General features: G+C 41.7%; 1 protein-coding gene across 1 annotated transcript in view; it reads left to right on the forward strand.

Annotated features, from left to right (window-relative positions):
• The first annotated feature begins 705 nt into the window (after positions 1-705).
• Positions 706-24,517, forward strand: part of LOC132772551 (sodium/glucose cotransporter 1-like) — a 28,486-nt gene continuing 4,674 nt past the window's right edge. Inside the window, exons 1-12 of the mRNA XM_067467071.1 lie at positions 706-846; positions 4,893-4,964; positions 5,315-5,419; positions 6,339-6,398; positions 8,216-8,320; positions 14,389-14,494; positions 14,642-14,722; positions 16,681-16,898; positions 18,952-19,087; positions 21,720-21,827; positions 23,242-23,392; positions 23,483-23,651. Of these exons, the coding sequence (XP_067323172.1) occupies positions 706-846; positions 4,893-4,964; positions 5,315-5,419; positions 6,339-6,398; positions 8,216-8,320; positions 14,389-14,494; positions 14,642-14,722; positions 16,681-16,898; positions 18,952-19,087; positions 21,720-21,827; positions 23,242-23,392; positions 23,483-23,651 (1,452 nt within the window). The remainder of the gene's footprint in view (positions 847-4,892; positions 4,965-5,314; positions 5,420-6,338; positions 6,399-8,215; positions 8,321-14,388; positions 14,495-14,641; positions 14,723-16,680; positions 16,899-18,951; positions 19,088-21,719; positions 21,828-23,241; positions 23,393-23,482; positions 23,652-24,517) is intronic.

Below are 24,517 nucleotides of genomic sequence, written 5' to 3' on the forward strand. Positions count from 1 at the left end.
CTGCAACTGATTCACGCTTTGGTCCTTGGGAAACTACAACTCTCACAAAGGGCAGAAGTCCCAAGATCCAGCCATTTCCCAAAAGCCTCGTGGGGTCCTTGTTGTCAGTGCCTTGGCAATGTGACCAAGACTTAACCCTTGTTGTGTAGTCTGGTGCCCTTGCCCTTTGCAGAACTATAAGTCACTATCCCTTACTTTGGGGGTGGGGGCTCGACATCAATATACTGTTCTTTTGTGTCAGTAAAATAATAGTAATAATAATAATAATAATAATAATAATAATAAACTGCTTCAAGTGCAAAAGACAAAGAGGGAATATCATAAAAATACAATGCAGAGCAGAAAAGAAAACTGGCAAGAGAAGGCTCTCCGTGGACAGTTCCTCCTCCTGCCTTTCCTTTCCTTATTTCCTCTTAAGGGTCAACCCTCCCTTCCTCTGGGATCTTTGTTGACCCCAAATAACTCCCAGGTGACACCAGGTGAAGATGTCTCCTTTCCGAAAGAAGGAAGGACGGGAGTATTATCTGCCGCACCTGCAGCAGGTTTCTTTATTAACAAAGGCAGCGAATGAGCCGCAGGTGAGCCATTAGAGCTCCCTCCTGAGAGGGTTTGATCATTAACCCCTGGCGATGAGGAGAGAGGCTCCTTATCAAACGGATACGAAAGGAAAACAGAAGAAAGGAAAGGAAGAGAGGAAAAGGAAGGATGGAGGTCACCACGCTCCCGCAGGGGCTGCTGACCACAATGGACAAAGGAGCCACACAAAAGAGGGTGGCAGTGGACAACCCGGCTGACATCGCTGTTATCGTGGTCTACTTCCTGGTGGTCCTCGCCGTGGGCCTCTGGGTGAGTTCCAGGAGGGTCTTCAACACATTGCCAAATCCTTGATCCACCAAATTCCCTCAATCCCTTATTCACTAAATCCACAAATCCTCCAAATCCACAACTCTACGAATACTTGATTCTCGCAATCCATGAATCCACCAGATCCCTCAATCTTTTATTCTGTGACTTCCCCAAATCTGCAAATCCTTGAGTCTCCGAATCCTTAATTCACCCAATTTCCCAAACTCTTGATTCACTAACTCTACAAATTCGCCAGATCCCTCAGCCCTTGATTCTGTGAATTCCCCAAATCCTTGGCTCACTAAATCCACAAATCCTCCAAATCCACAACTCTACGAATACTTGATTCTTGCAATCTATGAATCCCCCAGATCCCTCAATCCTTGATTCTGTGTCTTCCCCAAATCTGCAAATTCTTGAGTCTCCGAATCCTTAATTAACCCAATTCCCTTAACTCTTGATTCACCAACTCTACAAATTCGCCAGATCCCTCAACCCTTGATTCTCTGAATTCTCCAAATCCTTGGCTCACTAAACTCATTGATTTCTCAAATTCCTCAATCCTTGATTCACCCAATTTCCCAAATCCCTGAACCCTGGATTCACCCAATCCACAAATTCCCCAAATCTATGAATTCCCCAGATCTTTGAATCCTTCCTCCCCAAACCCATGAATTCACCAAATCTCCTGAATTCTTCAATCTCTGAATTTGTCAAATTCCCAAATCCCTGACTCCACAAAACCCCAAATTTCTAAATGTCTGATCCCCCAAGTCTCCAAATCCATGAAATCCACAAAAATCCCCAAATACTTTGCTCCCCAAATCCTCCAATCTGTGACTCTTCAAACTCCTGAATCCTGGATGGCATAATATCATCAATTCCTTGAATTCCCAATTCTCCAAATCCCTAACTCCTTGCTTCCCGAATCCTTGAATTGTTGGATTCCTGGGGCTTTTAGAAAATTGTATCTCTATGATTGATAGACTGATTTACATCAACTGCCCTGTTGTTCTATGGGCTGCATTCTCTGGACTTGCAACATAACAGCCTCCACTGTCCACTTCAATCAATCAGTCAATCAATCAATCAAATTAGCCAACCATGGGACAACTGACTGCTTTTCTAGATTTAGTTGTCTCATTTGTCGTGTTTACTATCTATCTATATATATAAATCTGTAGGGGGCGTCGTACGGAGCCGCATAACTCCACAACCCCCCAACGAAACTTAACCAAAATTGCCATGCCCCTAGGCCAACCCACTCGCTACAAACTAATCTACTCCAAAATAAAACAAACACCACTGCAACGACAAAAACACCACAAAACAACTGAACATGCGCACTGGCGCAAACTCCCCGGCACGCGCGCACGTACGGCCCCTCCCACCCCCCACCCCCCGCGCGGCACACATGCGCCCGCAGCGCAAACTCCCCGCCACGCGCGCATCCGCCGCCCCTCGCCCCCCCCGGCGGCACACACGCGCGCGCGGTGGAAACTCCCCGCCACGCGCGCACCCGCCGCCCCTCACCCCCCCCCGCGGCACACGCGCGCGCGGCGCAAACTTCCCCCCCACAAGCGAACCCGCCGCCCCTCGCCCCCCCCCGGTGGCACACACGCGCGCGCGGCGGAAACTCCCCGCCACGCGCGCACCCGCCGCCCCTCACCCCCCCCCTGCGGCACACGCGCGCGCGGCGCAAACTTCCCCCCCACAAGCGAACCCGCCGCCCCTCGCCCCCCCCGGCGGCACACACGCGCGCGCGCGGCGCAAACTCCCCGCCACGCGCGCACCCCGCCGCCCCTCGCCCCCCCCCCCGGCGGCACACCCCCTCCCCTCCTCCCTCTACCCTCCTAACATTACCTCCAAGCCACGCCCCCTTCTAAACCCATCCCCCCTCCCCTCCTCCCTCCTCACGTTACCTCCAAGCCACGCCCCCTTCTAAACACCCCCCCCTCCCCTCCCCCTCCTCACGTTACCTCCAAGCCACGCCCCCTTCTAAACCCATCCCCCCTCCCCTCCTCCCTCCTCACGTTACCTCCAAGCCACGCCCCCTTCTAATCTGTCAAGGAAGAATCATAGAATCATAGAATCAAAGCGTTGGAAGAGACCTCATGGGCCATCCAGTCCAACCCCATTCTGCCAAGAAGCAGGAATATTGCATTCAAATCACCCCTGACAGGAGAGAAAGAGGGAGGGAAAGAAAGAAGGAAGGAAAGAATATAGGTAGAAAAGGAAGAAAGGAGAGAAAGAGGGAGGGAAAGAAAAAGGGGGAGGAAGGAAAGTTAGAGAAAGAAGGAAGGAGAGAAGGAAAGAAAAAAGGGAAAGAAGGAACGAAAGAAGGAGCGAAGGAAGGGGGGAAGATGTAGAGAAAGAGGGATGGAAGGAAAGATGGAAAGAGAGAAGGAAGAAAAGACAGACTGCAGAAGAGAAAAAGGAAGAAGGAAGGAAAGAGGGAGCGAAGGAAGGGGATAAAATGTAGAGAAAGAGGGAGGGAAAGAAAGGAGGAAAGAGAGAAGGAAGAAAAGAGAGACAACAGAAGAGAAAGAAAAAGGGGGAAGGAAGGAAAGCGATAGAGAAGGAAGGAAGGAGAGAAGGAAAGACGGGAAGGAAGGAAGGAAACAGGGAGTGAAGGAAGGAGGGAAAGAAGGGGAGATAGGGGGAAGGTTGGCCACAGCACCACTACTTTGTCAGTACTACATTTTCCAAAACAACACACTACGCCACAGCAACGCGTGGCCGGGTACAGCTAGTTGATCTATATTTTGGGTTGTTGTAGGTTTTTCCGGGCTATATGGCCATGGTCTAGAGGCATTCTCTCCTGACGTTTCGCCTGCATCTATGGCAAGCATCCTCACAGGTAGTGAGGTCTGTTGGAACTAGGGAAAAGGGGTTTATATATCTGTGGAATGACCAGGGTGGGACAAAGGACTCTCGTCCGCTGGAGCTAGGTGTGAATGTTTCAACTGACCACCTTGATTAGCATTTGATGGCCTGGAGCAAACTTTTGTTGAGAGGTGATGAGATGTCCTTGTTTGTTTCCTCTCTGTTGTTGTGCTGTTCTAATTTTAGAGTTTTTTTAAATATTGGAAACCAGACTTTGTTCCTTTTCATGGTTTCCTCCTTTCTGTTGAAATTGTCCACATGCTTGTGGATTTCAATGGCTTCTCTGTGTAGCCTGACATGGTGGTTGTGAGAGTGGTCCAGCACTTCTGTGTTCTCAAATAAAATGCTGTGTCCAGGTTGATTCATCTAAAATTACAACAGCACAACAACAGAGAGGAAACAAACAAGGACAGCTAATCACCCCTCAACAAAAGTTTGCTCCAGGCACTGTCAGGCCATCAAATGCTAATCAAGGTGGTCAGTTGAAACATTCACACCTAGCTCCAGCAGACAAGAGTCCTTTGTCCCTCCCTGGTCATTCCACAGATATATAAACCCATTTTCCTAGTTCCAACAGACCTCACTACCTCTGAGGATGCTTGCCATAGATGCAGGTGAAACGTCAGGAGAGAATGCCTCTAGACCATGGCCATATAGCCCGAAAAAACCTACAACATCCCAGTGATTCTGGCCATGAAAGCCTTCAACAATAGATCTATATTTTAATCTATTTATTTATCTAATATCTTTTTCTCTGTTTCTCTCTGCAGTTCTATCATTCATAAATATCTACCTATCATCCATCAATCGTTATCTATCTCGATCTATAATTCCATTATTCTGTCCTCAATTTTATCTATCAATATCTATCCATCTGTCTACCTAATATCTTTTCTCTCTTTTTCTATCTACAGTTCTATCAATATCTTTCTCTATTTATCTATCTATCTATCTATCTATCTATCTATCTATCTATCTGATATCTTTCCTTCTCTATCTATCTGTTTTTCTATCTTAATCAAAACCTTCCATTAATGAATGAGAGTGATTTTATGTGACCGACAATGCATTGACCTTGGATTATTATTCTGAATTTGCGTATTTTTAAGTGGATGTTTTAATAATTGATATTTTAACTATTTTTTTTCCTCTGATTTTAGGCCATGTATTCAACGAACCGTGGGACTGTTGGGGGCTTCTTCCTGGCTGGGCGCAACATGGCTTGGTGGCCGGTGAGTGGCTTTATTGATTTACTGATCAATCGATCAATCAATCAATTAGATTGAGCAAATTTTCCAAGAAAGGCACTTCATAGCTTTGCCTCTCCCTCCTCTCTTCCCTGATTGGGGCACATGGTTTCCTGATGTTTAATTGATCAATGGATGGCTCGATTGACGAATTAATAAAACTGTTAATTGTTTTAATTCTGGGATATGTTTTTACTGGCATTGAATTCTTGCCGAAGCTGTAAGCTGCTTTGAGTCCCCTCGGGTGAGAAAGGCAGGGTAAAAATGAAGTAAATAAATTGATCGACTGTCAAATAGATTGCTTAATGTATTGCTCGCTTTCTGATATCCTCCAGATTGGGGCCTCCCTCTTCGCCAGCAACATCGGCAGTAGTCATTTTGTGGGTCTGGCTGGGACCGGGGCAGCTGCTGGGATTGCCATTGGGGGGATCGAGTGGAATGTGAGTATTGATCCCAATTGATTGATTGATTATAGGAAATTTGACTATCTATCTATCTATCTATCTATCTATCTATCTATCTGGAGCCCGCGGTGGCGCAGTGGGTTAAAGTGCTGAGCTGCTGAGCTTGTTGACCAAAAGGTCGCAGGTTCAAACCCGGGGAGCGGCGTGAGCTTCCGCTGTCAGCCCAGCTTCTGCCAACCTAGCAGTTCAAAAACATGCAAATGTGAGTAGATCAATAGATACCGCTCCGGCAGGAAGGTAAGGGCGCTCCATGCAGTCATGCCGACCATATGACCTTGGAGATGTCTATAGACAACGCCGGCTCTTCGGCTTAGAAATGGAAATGAGCACCACACCCCAGAGTCGGACATGACTGGACTTAATGTCAGGGGACAACCTTTACCTATCTATCTATCTATCTATCTATCTATCTATCTATCTATCTATTACAATGTAATATAATAATAATATTATAATAATACATATATTACATATATAATAATAATGTGATGTAATGTAATACAATCTAGCAGTAACATAATAATCTAATATATAAAAAATAATATTGTAAAAAAATCTAATTATCTATATAAAACATATATAATATTATAATAATATAATTAAATATATCCTAATAATATTATAACAATATAATATGTTATATATCATATCATCTATGTGACTGGAAGTGACTGGACTGACCTTGAAGGAGCTGGGGGTGGTGATGGCCGACAGGGAGCTCTAGCGTGGGCTGGTCCATGAGGTCACGAAGAGTCGGAGACGACTGAACGAATGAACAACAACAACTATGATAATATGATCTATCTATCTATCTATCTCTCTATATCTATCTATCTATCTATCTATCTATCTATCTATCTATCTATCTATCTATCTGTATCTTAATTGGCTCCAGGCGCTGGTGATGGTGGTGTTCCTGGGCTGGCTCTTCGTCCCCATTTACATCAAGGCCGGGGTGAGTATGAACTTAATGGTGACCCTAAGACTAAATATAGGACTCTAATTTGAACCGTGATCCTTATTCTGACTCTAATTCCAGCCCATCTGTAACTCTAATGACGTCCCTAATTCAAGCCCATCCTTGATCAAACTCTATATTTGACCCATAACAAACCCTCACTAACCTTGATCATTATCCTAACTCATCCCTTAGCTCAGGTCTACCCCTAATTGCAACCAACTCCTGACCCTAACTCCAACCTTGTCCCTGACCCCAGTTCTACCCCTAAATCTTACTCCAAGCCAAATGTAGAACTAACCTTTATTCTAACTGATTCCTGACTTCAATCCTAATTAATCCCTGATCCTAACTCTAGCTCTAACCCATCTTTTATCCTGAACCCTAACCCTATTCAATCCATCCTTTACTCCAACCCCACTCCTAACTCTTATGCTAACCTCTATCTTCCTCCAGCCCTTAATCTAACTCATCATTTCACCCAAACTGAACCCTTACCCTGATTCTAACCCATTTCTGACTCTAATCCTGACCTTTGTTCAAACCCATTCCTTACAACCCTAACTCTCATCTGAACTCTATACTTATTCTAAACCCATCCCTCAGGTTTTTACATTTACCCTTTACTGATGTTGTTTTAATGTGTTATTATTGCTTTTGTAACTATTTGTTTTATACTATTTAAATTGTACTACGTATTTATTGAATATGCCTTCTAACCCTAACCCTTGACCCTAAACCAGTGTTTCTCAACCTTCCTAATGCCGTGACCCCTTAATATAGTCCCTCATGTTGTGTTGACCCCCAACCATAATATTGTTTTTGTTGCTACTTCATGACAGTCAATTTACTACTGTTATAAATCATAATGTAAATATCTGATATGCAGGATGCATTTTCATTCACTGGACCAAACTGGGCACAAATACCCAATACACCCAAATGTGAATGCTAGTGGGGTTGGGGGAGGATTGATTTTGTTATTTGGGAGTTGTAGTTGCTGGGATTTATAGTTCACTTATAATCAAAGAGCATTCTGAACTCCACCAGTGATGTATTTGAACCAAACTTGGCTCCCATGACCAATGGAAAACACTAGGAGGGTTTGATGGGCATTGACCTTGAGTTTGGGAGTTGTAGTTCACCTATATCCAGAGAGCACTGTGGACTCATGCAATGATGGATCTGGACCAAACTTGGCACGAATACTCAATATGCCCAAATGTGAACACTGGTGGAGTCTGGGGAAAATAGATCTTGACATTTGGGAGTTGTAGTTGCTGGGATTTATAGTTCATTACAATCAAAGAACATTCTGAACTCCACCAACGATAGAATTTGCTCAAACTTCCCACATGGAATCCCATTACTGTGTTTTCTTATGGTCTTTGGTGACCCCTCTGACACCCCCTCACAACCCCATCAGGGTTGAGAAACACTGCCCTAAAACATAACTATATCCAATCTTACTGCAACCTTAAACCTTATTCAAACTCAATCGTAACCCTAAGTGACCCCTAACCCTTGTTTGAACCCAACCTGCCTACCTGTCCTATCTCTACCCATCCCTTACTCCCACCCTATTCGTAGCTCTAATGCTACCCAACTTCAACATCATATGGAGGTCTCATAATAACAATAACTCCAACCCTTACTCTAATGAAGCCTTAGTCTAACCATAACCTCAATCATGACTCTAATTGTAATTAGAGTCATGGATGATCCTCAATCTCACTGATCTTTGACTCCTGATGCTAATCTTTGACCCCTGATCCTAACTGACCCCAACCCCTGAATCTTCTAACCCTCATCAGGTGGTGACAATGCCAGAGTATCTCAAGAAGCGCTTCGGAGGGAAGCGGATCCAGATCTACCTCTCCGTCCTTTCACTCCTACTCTACATTTTGACCAAGATCTCGGTGAGTGGTGGCCACCTTCGAAGTTGGGGGGCCCCTTTGAGGGAGGGGGTGGAGCCTCCAAGGGGCAGAGACTATCCAATATGGCCTGAAGCATCCTCCCTCCATCCATTGCTGCCATTGGCTTTTGCTTTAAAGGAGGGGGCAGAGCCTCAAGGGGAGGAAAGTCCCTTTCCCGTGTTCCTACCAAGTGTCCTTGAGTGGGTGGTGGGACCAAGAGGAGGTCCTTCCTAGTTGTCAACCAGGTTCATAGAAATTGATACAGACCTTCAGGTAACCTCGACCGGAGCCATAAAGGGTTTCATCACCAACCCTTTTAATTGTGTCCAGAAACAGACAGGCAGCCAGTGGAGCTTCTTCAACAGGGAGGTTGTCTGCCTCCTTAGCCAACCCCAGTGAGCAACCTGGATGCAGCTCTTTGGACCAGTTGAAGCTTTTGAGCACTCTTCAAATGTAGCCCTATGTAGAGTGCATTACAGTCATCCAGGTGGGACGTAACTAAGGACCATATCACAGTGGGATATAATCCGTTTATATCAGTAAGCATCTGATATTCTTTTAAGACTGGATGCATACTGTATTGAGGCGGGATGCATCCTCTCCTCATCACACCTGGTAATTGTGATTCTTATACTGCTCTTTGACTCATAGTTCCTTGGAAGGCTGTCTCATAGAATCAAAGAATCATAGAATCAAAGAGTTGGAAGAGACCTCCTGGGCCATCCAGTCCAACCCCATTCTGCCAAGAAGCAGTAATATTGCATTCAAATCACCCCTGACAGATGGCCATCCAGCCTCTGTTTGAAAGCTTCCAAGGAAGGAGCCTCCACCACACTCCGGGGCAGAGAGTTCCACTGCTGAACGGCTCTCACAGTCAGGAAGTTCTTTCTCATGTTCAGATAAAATCTCCTTTCTTGTAGTTTGAAGCCATTGTTCCTTGTCCTAATCTCCATGGAAGCAGACAACAAGCTTGCTCCCTCCTCCTCCCTGTGGCTTCCTCTCGCATATTTATACATGGCTATCATATCTCCTCTCAGCCTTCTCTTCTTCAGGCTAAACATGCCCAGCTCCTTAAGCTGCTCCTCATAGGGCTTGTTCTCCAGACCCTTGATCATTTCAGTCACCCTCCTCTGGACACATTGCCGTTTGTCAATATCTCTCTTGAATTGTGGTGCCCAGAATTGGACACAATATTTCAGGTGTGGTCTAACCAAAGCCGAATAGAGCGTGGGGAGCATGACTTCCCTAGATCTAGACACTATGCTCCTATTGATGCAGGCCAAAATCCCATGGGCTTTTTTTGCCGCCACATCACTCATGGCTCATGTTCACCTTCCTGTCCACGAGGACTCCAAGATCTTTTTCACATGTACTGCTCTCAAGCCAGGCATCGTCCCCCATTCTGTATCTTTGCATTTCGTTTTTTCTGCCTAAGTGGAGTATCTTGCATTTGTCCCTGTTGAACTTCATTTTGTTAGTTTTGGCCCTTCATCTCTCTAATCTGTCAAGATCGTTTTGAATTCTGCTCCTGTCCTCTGGAGTATTGGCTCTCCCTCCCAATTTGGTGTCTCCTCCCAATTCATTCAAAACACACCCAACATCACTCTATGACCTTTAAAAAGGTTTTTGTACTAAAATTGCACAGTGATGTAGCCTCAAAGTCTGGAACTATTCCTAATTAAAGTTAAATGCTGCGGATGGAGCATATCTGGATTTCAGTAAGGCCTTCGACAAGGTCCTCCATGATCTTCTGGCAAGGAAACTAGTCAAACGTGAGCTAGGTAAAGCTATGGATCTGGTGGGATTATCTGCCTTGATCTTCTGGGATATAGGGCTGTGTAGAAGGGCCCGTCGTTGCTATGGAGAGATAATGACTTTGACCCCTTGATAAGCGGGTTACTAATTAATCAGTCTGATCTTAATTTCCCATTATATAAACCATCAAAAGGTCAAAGGAAGTAGTGAATGAGTGCCATAAAGTGGGGGCTTAATGGGATGGGAAGGGAACTAATGGAGGCTTGGACCTTCTTATATATATGAGACATAATAATATATTACAATATAATATAATAATAATATTTATTTATTCGTCGTGTCAGGGTAACCAGTCAATTATATTACATTTCTAACAGAACAAAGCAAACAAACAGACAAAATACAAAATTTGTGAGTTTGGTAGTTGATTAAAATAATAATAATAATAATAATAATAATAATAATAATAATGTGATGTAATTCAATAATATAATATAATCATTATAATATAATATAATATAATAATATAATAATGTAATATAATAATATATAGTACATATATAATAATAATGTGATGTAATACAATCTAGCAGTATCATAATAATCTAATATATATATAAAATAATATTGTAAAACAATCTAATTATCTAAATAAAACATATATAATATTACAATAATATAATTAAATATATCATAGTAATATTATAACAATGTAATATATTATATATCATATAATCTATGATATAAAATATAAATATTATATTATACAATATACAATATAGTAATGAACATTATATACATATTATCTTATATATTAATACAATATAGGTACTGTATCATAGAATATTATAATACAATATATCAATGAATAATAATATGTACTATAATATCTTTTAGATTATTTGTATCATAGAATATTATAATACAATATATCAATGAATAATATGTACTATAATATCTTTTAGATTATTTATATATATATATATATATATATATATATATATATGTATAATCTGAAATATATTATAGTACATATTATTATTCATTGATATATTGTATTATAATATTCTATAAAACAGTACAAATATTGTATTAATATATAAGATAATATGTATATAATGCTCATTAGTATATTGTATATATATATATATATATATAATACAATATATCACTGAAAAATAATATGTATACTATGATATTTTATATCTATCTACCTATCTACCTATCTATCTGTATAATCACAATATTTTTTATATATATATATATATATATATATATATATATATATATATATATATATGTTAGGGGCATCCAACGGAGAAACAAAACTCAAAAACCCCCCAACGAAACTTAAACAAAATTCCCATGCCCATAACACAACCCACAAGGTACAAACATATCTACTCAAAATGAAAAACAACACAACAACACACTCACAAAACAGCAAAACAACAAAACTCAAAAATCCCCCAATGAAACTTAACCAAAATTCCCGTGCCCATAACACAACCCACAAGGTACAAACATATCTACTCCAAATGAAAAACAACACAACAACACACTCAAAACGGCAAAAAAACAAAACTCAAAAACCCCAACGAAACTTAACCAAAATTCCCATGCCCATAACACAACCCACAAGGTACAAACATATCTACTCAAAATGAAAAACAACACAACAACTCACTCACAAAACGGCAAAACAACTGAGCATGCGCATTGGCGCCCAGCCGCAAGTTCCCTGGCGCGCGCACATGGCCTTCTGGCCAACGTTCCCTCTGCGGAAACCATGCCCACTCCAAGCCCCGCCGCGCCACTTCCCGCACACACACACCCCCTGCCGCACACACACACACAACCCCACACTCCATCACTCCCCCCGCCGCTGCACACACACACGCAACCCCACTCCCCCTGCCGTCGTACACACACACGCAACCCCACACTCCATCACTCCCCCCGCTGCCGCACGCACACACGCAACCCCACTCCCCCCGCCGCCGCACACACACACACAACCCCACGCTCCATCACTCCCCCCGCCGCCGCACGCACACACGCAACCCCACTCCCCCCGCCGCCGCACACACACACGCAACCCCACGCTCCATCCCTCCCCCCGCCGCCGCACGCACACATGCAACCCCACTCCCCCCGCCGCCGCACACACACACGCAACCCCACGCTCCATCACTCCCCCCGCCGCCGCACACACACACGCAACCCCACGCTCCATCCCTCCCCCCGCCGCCGCACACACACACACAACCCCACGCTCCATCACTCCCCTGCCCCAATCTTACCTCCTTTTACTTCACGCCACCTCCAAACCCCACCCCGCCCCTTCCCGCCCTGTCAAAATCTAGGAAAGACAGGAAGGAAGGAAAGAAGGAAGAAAGAGAAAGGGAGGTAAAGAAAAAGGGGGAAGGAAGGAAAGTTAGAGAAAGAAGGAAGAAGAAAAGGAAAGAAAAGGAAAGATGGAAGGAAAGAAAAGAGAGACAGCAGAAAAGAAAGAAAAAGGGGGAAGGAAGGAAAGAGATAGAGAAAGAAGAGGAGAAGGAAAGATGGGAGGGAAGGAAGGAGGGAAAGGAGAGAAAGAGGGAAGATTGGCCACAGCAACACGTGGCGGGTAAAGGTTGTTATTTCTATTATTATTATTATTATGCTATTGTTCCTATGAGACTCTGGGGGAATGGGAGAGGTGTCAGGTCCCAGACGCAATGCATTGCATTATTGTTATTATTATGATGGTGGTGGTAAAATAAAAGGAAATAAAAAGTGAAAGAAGGAAGCAAACAGGGAGGGAAGAAAGGCAAAGGAAGAAAGGGGGAGGGAATGAAGGAAAGAGAGAAGGATGAAACCAAGTAGTGAAAGAAAGAAAGAGGTAGAGAAGGAAGAAAGGAGAGAAAGGGGGAGGAAAAGGGGGAAGGAATAGGCAGGTACCTCTCTTTCATAATAGTCCAGATATCTACCTCAACTTTGATAAGTTTTACTATAGGCCACAGCAACGCATGGCAGGGCACAGCTAGTATGACATATATGTTTGCTCTTTACTTGCATGGCGGGGGGGGGGGGGGGGTTAAACCTGATGGCCCATGTCTTCTCTTCCAACTCTATTATTCTATGATTCTAAGATTACAAAATATTATATATTATGTGAAAATAATATTGTACTAATATATACAATAATAATATGTAATAATATGTTATGATATATTTTAGATTTTTTTATATATTATAATACTGTGTGTGTGTGTGTGTGTGTGTGTGAGATATATGACACAATAATACAATGTGATGTTGTTCATTTGTTCAGTCGTCTCCGACTCTTCGTGACCTCATGGACCAGTCCACGCCAGAGCTCCCTGTCGGAGCTCTGAATGAAAACTAAATGGATCAGTACAACCAGAGATACAATGTGATCTAGTATAACTAACAAAATGAAGTTCAACAGTGACAAATGCAAGATACTCCACTTTGGCAGAAAAAATGAAATGCAAAGATACAGAATGGGGGACAATGCCTGGCTCGAGAGCAGTACGTGTGAAAAAGATCTTGGAGTCCTCGTGGACAACAAGTTAAACATGAGCCAACAATGTGATGTGGCGGCAAAAAAAGCCAATGGGATTTTGGCCTGCATCAATAGGAGCCTAGTGTCTAGATCTAAGGAAGTAATGCTACCCCTCTATTCTGCTTTGGTTAGACCACATCTGGAATATTGTGTCCAATTCTGGGCACCACAATTCAAGAGAGATATTGACAAGCTGGAATGTGTCCAGAGGAGGGCGACTAAAATGATCAAGGGTCTGGAGAACAAGCCCTATGAGGAGCGGCTTAAGGAGCTGGGTATGTTTAGCCTGAAGAAGAGAAGGTTGAGAGGAGATATGATAGCCATGTATAAATATGTGAGAGGAAGCCACAGGGAGGAGGGAGCAAGCTTGTTTTCTGCTTCCTTGGAGACTAGGACGCGGAACAATGGCTTCAAACTACAAGAGAGGAGATTCCATCTGAACATCAGGAAGAACTTCCTGACTGTGAGAGCCGTTCAGCAGTGGAACTCTCTGCCCCAGAGTGTGGTGGAAGCTCCTTCTTTGGAAGCTTTTAAGCAGAGGCTGGATGGCCATTTGTCAGGGGTGATTTGAATGCAATATTCCTGCTTCTTGGCAGAATGGGGTTGGACTGGATGGCCCATGAGGTCTCTTCCAACTCTTTGATTCTATGATTCTATAATAATATATGTAATAATATAAAATATAATAATATATAATACAATCGTATGTAAAATAATAATAATATTTTCGCTAATATTTCCCCAGTCAGACATCTTCTCGGGGGCCATCTTCATCAAGCTGGCCATGGGTCTGGACATCTATGTGGCCATCATTATGCTGCTGGCCATTACAGCCCTCTACACCATTACAGGTAAGGGTATCTTTCTTTGAATAGATGGATGGATGGGCCTTGTTGGGAGTCCTTTGGGAGTGCATTCCTGTATAGGAAGGGGTCAGACTAGATGACCCTTTGAAACATCTTTCACACATATTTCTCCCTATTTGCATCTGTTATCAGGCGGCTTAGCTGCGGTCATCTACACGGATACCTTGCAGACCATCATCATGTTGGTGGGGTCCGTCATCCTTGCTATATTCGGTAAGACAATAATAATGATAATGATAATGATGTAGAAATATAAAATGCAATAATAGTAATAATAGTAAAAGAAATATAAAATGTAATGATATAAAGCATTGTAATAATGTAAAATATAATATAAAATGTAAATAATCTGTGATGGTAATAACAATAATAGATCCGACCACAGAGCCACCGCTGCCCACTTTCTTACTGATTCCTTTCTTTCCTCTCCCTCCATAACCTTTAAATATAACTAATATGAAATATAATAATAATCTATAATAACAGGGATGCCCTCAGGAAAACAACAGCCAGGCTTTGCACCTGCAAGGCTACTCAATGCTATTCAAGCTTGCTAATGGCAACATCCACACTTGCTTCAAAGAGACAAGAGTTCTTTTTCCCCATCCTGGACATTATTCCACAGGTATGTATACACCCCACTGGCCTCATTTCCAACAGACCTCAGAACAAACAGGAAGGTGCCATGATCCACTGATGCAGGTGAAACGTCAAGAGAGAATGCTGCTGGAACATGGCCTACAGCCCAAAAAACACATAATAACCTAGTTATTCAGGCCACAAAAGTCTTCGATAACACATCTGTAATAACAATCAATAATAATAATAATAATAATAATAATAATAATAATTCACCACACAGTCCTAGATGCTTGGGAAGTGTTGGACTTGTGATTTTGTGATATGAAATCCAGCGTATAGATCTCGTTTGCTGTCACATACTGTGTTTTTGTATCAGTAAATAATAATAATAATAATAATAATAATAATAATAATAATAATAGTGTCTGACATGTGATCCAATACAACAGCCAGCATAATGACCTTGTTTGCTGTGTACTAATCTTCTTGACAAGACAGAGGTACTCCTGGTCAGTCGCAAGGCCGAACAGGGTATAGGGTTACAGCCTGTGTTGGATGGGGTCACACTCCCCTTGAAGACACAGGTTCACAGCTTGGGTGTGACCCTGGACTCATCGCTGAGCCTGGAACCCCAGGTTTCGGCGGTGACCAGGAGAGCATTTGCACAGTTAAAACTCGTGCGCCAGCTGCGACCGTACCTTGGGAAGTCTGACTTGGCCACGGTAGTCCACGCTCTGGTTACATCCCGCTTAGACTGCTGCAACGCTCTCTACGTGGGGTTGCCCTTGAAGACTGCTCAGAAGCTTCAAATGGTCCAACGTTCGGCAGCCAGGTTGCTAACAGGAGCGGCACTCAGGGAGCACACCACTCCTCTGTTGCGCCAGCTCCACTGGCTGCCAATCTGCTACCGGGCACAATTCAAGGTGCTGGCTTTAGCCTATAAAGCCCTAAACGGTTCTGGCCCTACTTACCTCTCCAAACGCATCTCCTCCTATGAACCGACTAGGACATTAAGATCGTCTGGGGAGGCCCTGCTCTTGGTCCCGCCCGCATTGCAGGCGCGGTTGGCGGGGACGAGGGACAGGGCCTTCTCGGTGGTGGCCCCTCGGCTGTGGAACGCCCTACCTGTGGACATCAGACAGGCCCCTTCACTGCTGGCATTCCGGAGAAAGGTCAAGACTTGGCTTTACGAACAAGCGTTCGGCTAAATAGTGCAATGGAATATAGGAAGATGGTACAACTGAACATAGGAGTTGGTATAAAGGATTATGATTACGGATTCTGATTCTGATTTGTTTGCTGAGGCGCACATCTATGATAATGATTGTTTTTGACTTGATATGTTTGTATAATGTGCTTTTAATTGCCTTTTTGATGTTGTTGTGTTAACTTTTACTATGTAAACCGCCTTTCGGCTGAGAAAGGCGGTATAGAAGTAAAGCAAATAAAATAAATAATAAATTGTGTTTTAGATAATAATAATAATAATAATAATAATAATAATAAATAGACCTGACCATGGAGTCACCGCTCCCTAGACACGTATGCCACTTTCTCATTGTGTTTGCTTCATGTACCTCTCAATGCAGCCTTCAACGAAGTGGGGGGCTATGAGCAGTTCAGGGAGAAGTACATGAAGGCTATTCCAAACCTCACTAATGCCACTGCCAACATCTCCGAGAAGTGCTACATGCCTCGTCCGGACGCCTTCAACATCTTCCGGGACCCTATTAATGGAGATCTGCCTTGGCCGGGAATGATCTTTGGCCTCACCATCCTCTCCCTTTGGTACTGGTGCACAGACCAGGTCAGTTAATATGGTTCATCTGGATTGGATGGTGGAAAAGCAAGTGGAGTACATATACACCTGTGGAATAATGTCCAGAGTGGGAGGAAAGAACCCTTGTCTGTTAAACTAGTGTGAAAGGTGCTGTTAGCAACCTTGAAAGTAGCCTAGCCTATGTTCCCTGATGCTAGAACACATTGGCCATACAGCCTGGAAATCACACAACACTCAATTTGTTTATATATATATATATATATATATATATATATATATATATATATATATATAATACTAAAGTATAGTATACATATAATAATATAGTATTAGAATTGGGTTGTTTTGTATTTTTCAGACTGTATGGCCATGTTCAAGAAGCATTCTCTCCTGACGTTTTGCCTGCATTTATGGCAGACATCCTCAGAGGTTGTGAGGTCTATTGGGACACTCGGAAAATGGGATGGGAATGTCCAGGGTGGGAGAAAGAACTCTTGTCTGTTGGAGGTAGGTGTGAATGTTTCAATTGAGTACCATTTGATGGCCTAGCAGTTTCAAGGTCTGGCTTTTTGCTGCCTGGGGGAATCCTTTGTTGGGAGATGATTAGCTGGCCCTGATTGTTTCTTGTCTGGAATTCTACTGTTTTGAGCGTTGTTATTAATTTACTGCAATGTTTTTAGAATTTTTAAAATACTACTAGCCAGATTTTGTTCATTTTCATGGTTTCCTCCTCCTGTTATTTATTTACTGCAATGTTTTTAGAGTTTTAAATACTCCCAAAACAGGTTTTGTTCATTCTCATGATTTCCTCCTTTTTTGTTGAAATTGTTCACATGCTTGTGGATTTCAGTGGCTTCTCTGTGTAGCCTGACACGGTGGTTGTTAGAAAGGTCCAGTATTTCTGTGTTTTCAAATAATAATTCCCCAGGCAGTAAGAAGCCAGACTTTGAAAACTGATAGGCCATAAAATACTAATTAATTGCAACATTAACACTTACCTCAAACAGACAAGAGTTGTTTCTCCCACCCTGGACATTATTCCACAGATATATAAACCCTACTTGCCTAGTTTCCAGCTGACCGCACAACCTCTGTGACGGCGCAAGTGGTGCCACCTATATGTAGAACTGTTAGTTGCAAGACTTAAACTGTTGTATCATGCTTAATCCTGCCTTTTTACCTTGCCTATGTATAGTTGGATTGATTGGTTATTTATAGCTGTCAATCAATGTTGTTTGCACCTGTTATATTGCTGCCTCAGCTCAATTGTTTGGCTCCACCTCTTTCTGGAGGAAGGGAGCGCTTTCCTTTTCCATTCCACCATCAGACTTTATATCAGATGGATGTGAGAAAGAGACTCGGCTCTAAAAGCCCCTGATTAAGTTACCTCTCAGCACCAATTCTGAGGTTCTTACCCTTGAGACTTATGCTTCATGTTCAGATCAACCTGGGTGACGTTGGGAAGTCTCAAGCGCCTTCAAACCAGTCCTTTGGCACCAGAGGAAGACTTTGTGTCTTCAAACATAGGCCATTTGGACTGGGGTTGTGGATTGCTCCGGCATTCACAGCCATTGAGAAAGAAAAGCTTCTCAGCTGCAAAACTCCTTAGACTCAAGACAACCAGAGACTGTAATGTATATTTTCCTTTACCCTTTTGAAACTTCCAGCTTATTGCCTTAAAGGGATAACTCTTTGTGAACAATTAAACTTATTTTGAGTTATCTACAGTGTTTTGGTCTTTGGGAGTTTGGTCTTTGGGAGTTCCAGTTTCCTAAAGGAGGACAAGAAGCAATCCCCTGGGGGAAAGATGTCACGTCCATGCCTCTTTCACTAAGAGTTATAGCCCCCAGGCGCGATGGCACAACCTTTGAGGATGACTGTCATAGATGTGGGCGAAATGTCAGGAGAGAATGCTTCTGAAACATGGCTGTACAGCCCAGAAAACTCACAACAACCCATTGATTCCGGCCATGAAAGCCTTCGACAATACAGTATTATAATTACATATTATATTATTAATTGTATTATTGTACTGAGGATGATGTCCCTGATGATGTCTCTCTCCTCCTGCGTGTTGCAGGTGATTGTGCAGCGGTGCCTGTCTGCCAAGAACATGTCTCACGTCAAAGGGGGCTGCATCCTGTGTGGATACCTGAAGCTGCTGCCCATGTTCCTGATGGTGATGCCGGGGATGATCAGCCGCATCCTCTACACAGGTAACTCCGGAAGCAAGAAGTGAATGGAGGGTACCTTGTGAATGGAGGGGTTTTTATGAATGGAGAAACTCTTAAAGGGGAAGAGGGATCATTGAGGGAAAAATTCACATGCAGGACTCATGTGTGTGTATATATAGAGAGAATCATAGAATTCGAATAAACCTGGTGGGCCATCCAGTCCAACCCCATTTTGCTAAGAAGCAGGAAAATCACATTCAAAGCACCCCTGACAGATGGCCATCCAGCCTCTGTTTAAAAGCCTCCAAAGAAGGAGCTTCCACCACACACACACACACACACACACACATATGGTTTTCAATGGCTTCTCTTTAAAAAATTCCCTAAAATCAATATATATGGATATTTCCGAAAGTTGGGGGGAATGATCCCCTGTTATCTTGTGTCATCGTATAGAACCATGATGGTGAACCTATGACACGTGTGTCAGCACTGACACGTATGGCTATTTTTGATGACACGCAGACACATGCGGCCACATACAGAGAAGTACACCTTACAAGAGCCAATCTAATTCCATCCTTAAACTTGTAAAAGACTCTACAAATTTAACATCTGCACGTTTGAGCATTGTTCACTCCGTAACTCAGCATGGAATATACATTCTTCTTACTTAAACTATAAATATTGCAAAATTATGGGTTTTTTTTTCTCGAAGTTGACACCCCACCCAAGTTATGCTCAGGTTTTTGGCAAATTTTGACACACCAAGCTCAAAAGGTTGCCCATCACTGGTATAGAAAATTCAAGGAGATATAAGGCTCTTGCAGTTTTTTTAAAAAAAGAAATTGTTTATAAAAACTTTGAAAATTCCCCCAAAAGCTGTGGATAAAGGGAACATTCTGAAACTGGATGGGCTAAGAGTGGTACCATTGTGGCAAGTTTCACCCCAATAGCTGTGCAAATGAGGGAGAAATGAGCGCCAAAGTCTACCCACTTGCACAATTACCATAACGAAAAAGTAATGGAATTTCATTACTCTGGCTATAGTAACAAAATGTTTGCTAACAATACTATAGAAACACTTTGGAAACAAAACACCAGTGCCTCCCAGTTTTGTAATGACTTTTGAAATATTTTTAATTGATCGCACGTGCATAATAAACACTGGATAGTTTCTTAAAAGGGAGGGATCATAAACCGATGGCTCTTACGAATGGATGAATGAATAGGTTCTTGTGAATGAATGTGTCCTTACAGGGAAAGGAAAATGGACAGATTTTATGAATGAATGGGCTCTTAAAGGGGAAGGACAAGGAATGGAAGGATCCTATGAATTGATGGTTCTTGTGAATGAATGGAGTTCATATAAATGGGCTCTTAAGGGGGAAGGATGGTAATAATGATAATGATAGAGATTCACACTCGGGACTACCTGTGCTGCCACGCGCTGGGCCTGTAATAATTGATTTTTTAAACAGGACGTGCTCTTTGTGCCCAGTGGGGAGCCGGGGTGCCACGGGTGAGAGGCCTTCAAGGATTTTCCCATACACAGTCTTTAAAAGGCTTGAAATGTTTAACAAAGTTCAATAAAACTGTGGGGAAAATATGCACACTTAAAAGAGCACAGTCCTGAAAAATGCATGAAAGAAACTTTAGTCAATGGGAACAATGTGTAATTATGCACTCATTAAAGAAAGCATATGTTTTAAAGAAAGTGCACCAAAATACATACAAGTTGAGAAAAAATGAAAGGGTGTTGGAGTCAGAGCCCTAGGTTCCACTCCACATGTTACTTCTATTGTCTGTTATGATACCATAGATCAGGGATATAAAGCTCATTAAGGGCCACTTCACCCTCATGGGCACCTTCAAAGGACCATTGAAATCATGGGTGGAGAATCCATGGAGACAGAGAAAGGACCAACTATCTTTCTTCTACATAGTGCTGAGTGCTTTTTCGTTTTTACCCAAATGTTATTGAACAACAATTCCCATCACTGTTGAAGATCTTCTTGGATCTTCAACAGATTAAACAAATGCTTCTTAACTTGCCCCAAAATGGACAGGCACCTTGCTTGGAGAACTATTTCTTTCTTTAACAAGGAAAACCCTTTTTTAACCCCTCCCAGGCAATCTACTGTCTAAGCTTTGCTGATGTGGGTTCTACTACCGGTTCCAATCTGCGTCTTGGGTCCCGAGTAGACCTACCAGTCAAGGCTATGTAGACTCTCCAGCTGGAGTTCTTTGGGTCTGCAAAACTGTTTTCTTCCGAAACTTTAGGACTGTTTCCCTCAGATGCTGTAAAGCTGAGAGGCTGTAAGCTCCCAGCCAGACCTTTGGGAATGTTTCCCCCCCAAATTTCTGCCCCGGATGCTGTAGGAAATGAAGCTTTTCTACAGATGGAGCTAATCCATGTCCTGTAGCTTAGCTTTCCACTATAAGACTGAACTAAAATGGCTCCCTCTCTTCCCATGGCCCTGGGGAAAGGGGCGGAACCAAAACTTAACAATGATAGACAGGTGACTAGCCCTATGATTGCAAACTAAGGGAAGCCACCTTATTGCGAATGCATGGAACCTTGGAATATATGCAAACACTCAATAGAAAGAAAATGAAGCTGAAGCTCCTGGTTCAGCCGTACCAGCACACTACCTATATCTATCTCCCACAGATGAAGTGGCCTGCATTGACCCCAAGAAGTGCTGGGAAGTCTGTGAGGCAGAGGTGGGCTGCTCCAACGTCGCTTACCCCTTGATGGTGGTCAGGCTCATGCCCAATGGTGAGGAGGAGGAGGAAGAGGCCATCGTGGCAAGGAGGGGAAAACATGGTGGCTTTGAGATCAGGGAGCCAGGGAGGGGAGGAAGGAAGAAGCCAAAGTGGGAAAGTGGGTTTGGGGTGTGTGTGTGTGAATCTATGTATTTTTATAATTTATTTTATTATAATATTATTACACTTTACAATCTTATTGAAAATTATTTTATTTATTTATTTGTTACTCTCATTGTATTTTATAATTGTCTAATTCATGTTATTCATATTATTATAATATTTTATAATGTATTTTATTACTCTTTATATTACCATATATACTCAAGTATATGCCGACCCGAATATAAACTGAGGCACCTAATTTTACCACCAAAAAATGGGAAAACTTATGGATTCGAATATAAGTCGAGGGTGGGAAATGCAGCAGCTACTGGTAATACAAAATAAATATAGATACCAATAAAATTACATTAATTGAAGAAACAGTAGGTTAAATGTTTTTCAATGTTTACATAAAACTGTAATTTAAAATAAGACTGCCCAACTTAGATTAAACCATTGTTCTAACCTTTTTCAGTGTCAATGTGCTTACATATCCTTTCAATAATAATAAAGAAAGTAAAATAATAAATGTAATAACAACAATAATGAAGTAAATAAATGTAATAATAATAATAATAATAATAGAGTAAAATAATACAAATGTAATAATGCCAATAATAGAGTAAAATAATACATGTAATAATGATAATAATAAATAGAGTAAAATAAATGTAATAAAATAATAATAGAGTAAAATAATACAAATGTAATAACGCCAATAATAGAGTAAAATAATACATGTAATAATGATAATAATAAATAGAGTAAAATAAATGAAATAAAATAATAATAGAGTAAAATAATGCAAATGTAATAATACCAATATAGAGGAAAATAATAAATATAATAAAAATAATAGTAATAGCAGAGCAAAATAATACATAACTTTGACTCAAGTATAAGCCGAGGGCAGCTTTTTCAGCCTAAAAAAGGAGCTGAAAAACTAGGCTTATACTCGAGTATATTGTATTTTTATAATTCATTTTATTTATGTCAATATTTTATTTTACAATACTTCCATTATTATTATTGTTATATTTTTATAATTCATTTTATTATTTATATCATGATTATCATATTTTTATAATTATTTCATTAATAATTATATTACTATTACTTCTCTTAAATTATTTTAACATTTATTTTATTTATATTATTATTCCTTCTTCTTCCTCCTCCATATTATTATTAATTGTTATCATAGTTATTAATACATTATAACATTTTATTATTCATTAGTATCATGTTAATTATTGTTATTATTATTTAAATTTAAAATTATTATTTTAATTATTTGATATAATTTAATCCTTGAATGACAGGTTTGCGAGGTCTGATGCTGTCGGTGATGCTGGCCTCCCTGATGTCCTCCTTGACCTCCATCTTCAACAGTGCCAGCACTCTCTTCACGATGGACATCTATACCAAGATTCGGACCAAGGCCAAAGAGAAGGAGCTCATGATTGTTGGAAGGTGTAACAAGAGGGCGATCCCGTCACCTCCACCATCACATTGCCTTGCTACAAATCTCATAAACTTATTCCCCATTTCTTCTATTTTCAGGGTCTTCATTGTGTTCCTTATCATCCTGAGCATCCTCTGGGTCCCAGTCATCCAGAAGGCCCAAAATGGGCAGCTCCTCGACTACATCCAATCCATCACCAGCTACTTGGGGCCTCCGATCACAGCCGTCTTCTTACTGGCCATCTTGTGCAAGAGAGTCAATGAGATGGTATGTGATATGTTTCCAGAATGTAATTTAGTAACTGAATTTCTAACAATGAGCGGATGTGATGGTATTATATTTGTGTCGGAAAATTCTAATAAATAAATTTATTTAAAAAAAGAAAAAAAAGAGAGTCAATGAGATGCTGAGGGACAGACCCGAATCGATAAGAAGTTGATCAATCAGAAGGAGAGACCAATACGAAAGGAGTTGATTGGAAGGAGAGATAGATTAGAAAGAAAGATATATAGGAAAGAAAGAGTCAATCGGAGGATTAGATCAATAAGAAGGGAGTCAATCAGAGAACAATAGCAAAGAAAAAATAGATCAGAAGAGATTGATAGGAAGAAAATAATAGAGTGGAGTGAGAGATCAATAGGAAAGAAGGAGTCAGTTGGAGGGAGAGATCAATAGGAAAGAAGGAGTCTATTGGGGGAGAGATTGATAGAAAGGAGTTGATTGAAAGGAGGAGTAGATTGGAGGGAGAGAGAGCTAGGAAAAAAGGAGTCAATCAAATGGGAGATAGGAAAGGAGTCAATCATAGGGAGAGATCAATAGGAAAGAAGGAGTCAATTGGAAGGCGATATGGATAAGAAATCTCGCCTTCCAATTGACTCCTTCTTTCCCATCAAGCAGAGGAAGGAAATATCAATAGAAACCAATCTGGGAGCATTAGAATTGACTCTTAATTGAAAGGAGAGATGGATAGGAAAGGAGGAGTTGATTGGAAGGAGAGATCGATTGGAAAGGAGTCAATCAGAAGAAGAGATCAATAGGAAAGGAGTTGGTCGGAGGAAGGAATTGATGGGAAAGGACGACAAGATCAATGGAAAGCAATAATATTCAAGGAGTCGATTGGAGAACGAGATCAA

This window comes from Anolis sagrei, chromosome 4 (assembly GCF_037176765.1).
Source record: "Anolis sagrei isolate rAnoSag1 chromosome 4, rAnoSag1.mat, whole genome shotgun sequence".
Classification (NCBI taxonomy): Eukaryota; Metazoa; Chordata; class Lepidosauria; order Squamata; family Dactyloidae; genus Anolis; species Anolis sagrei.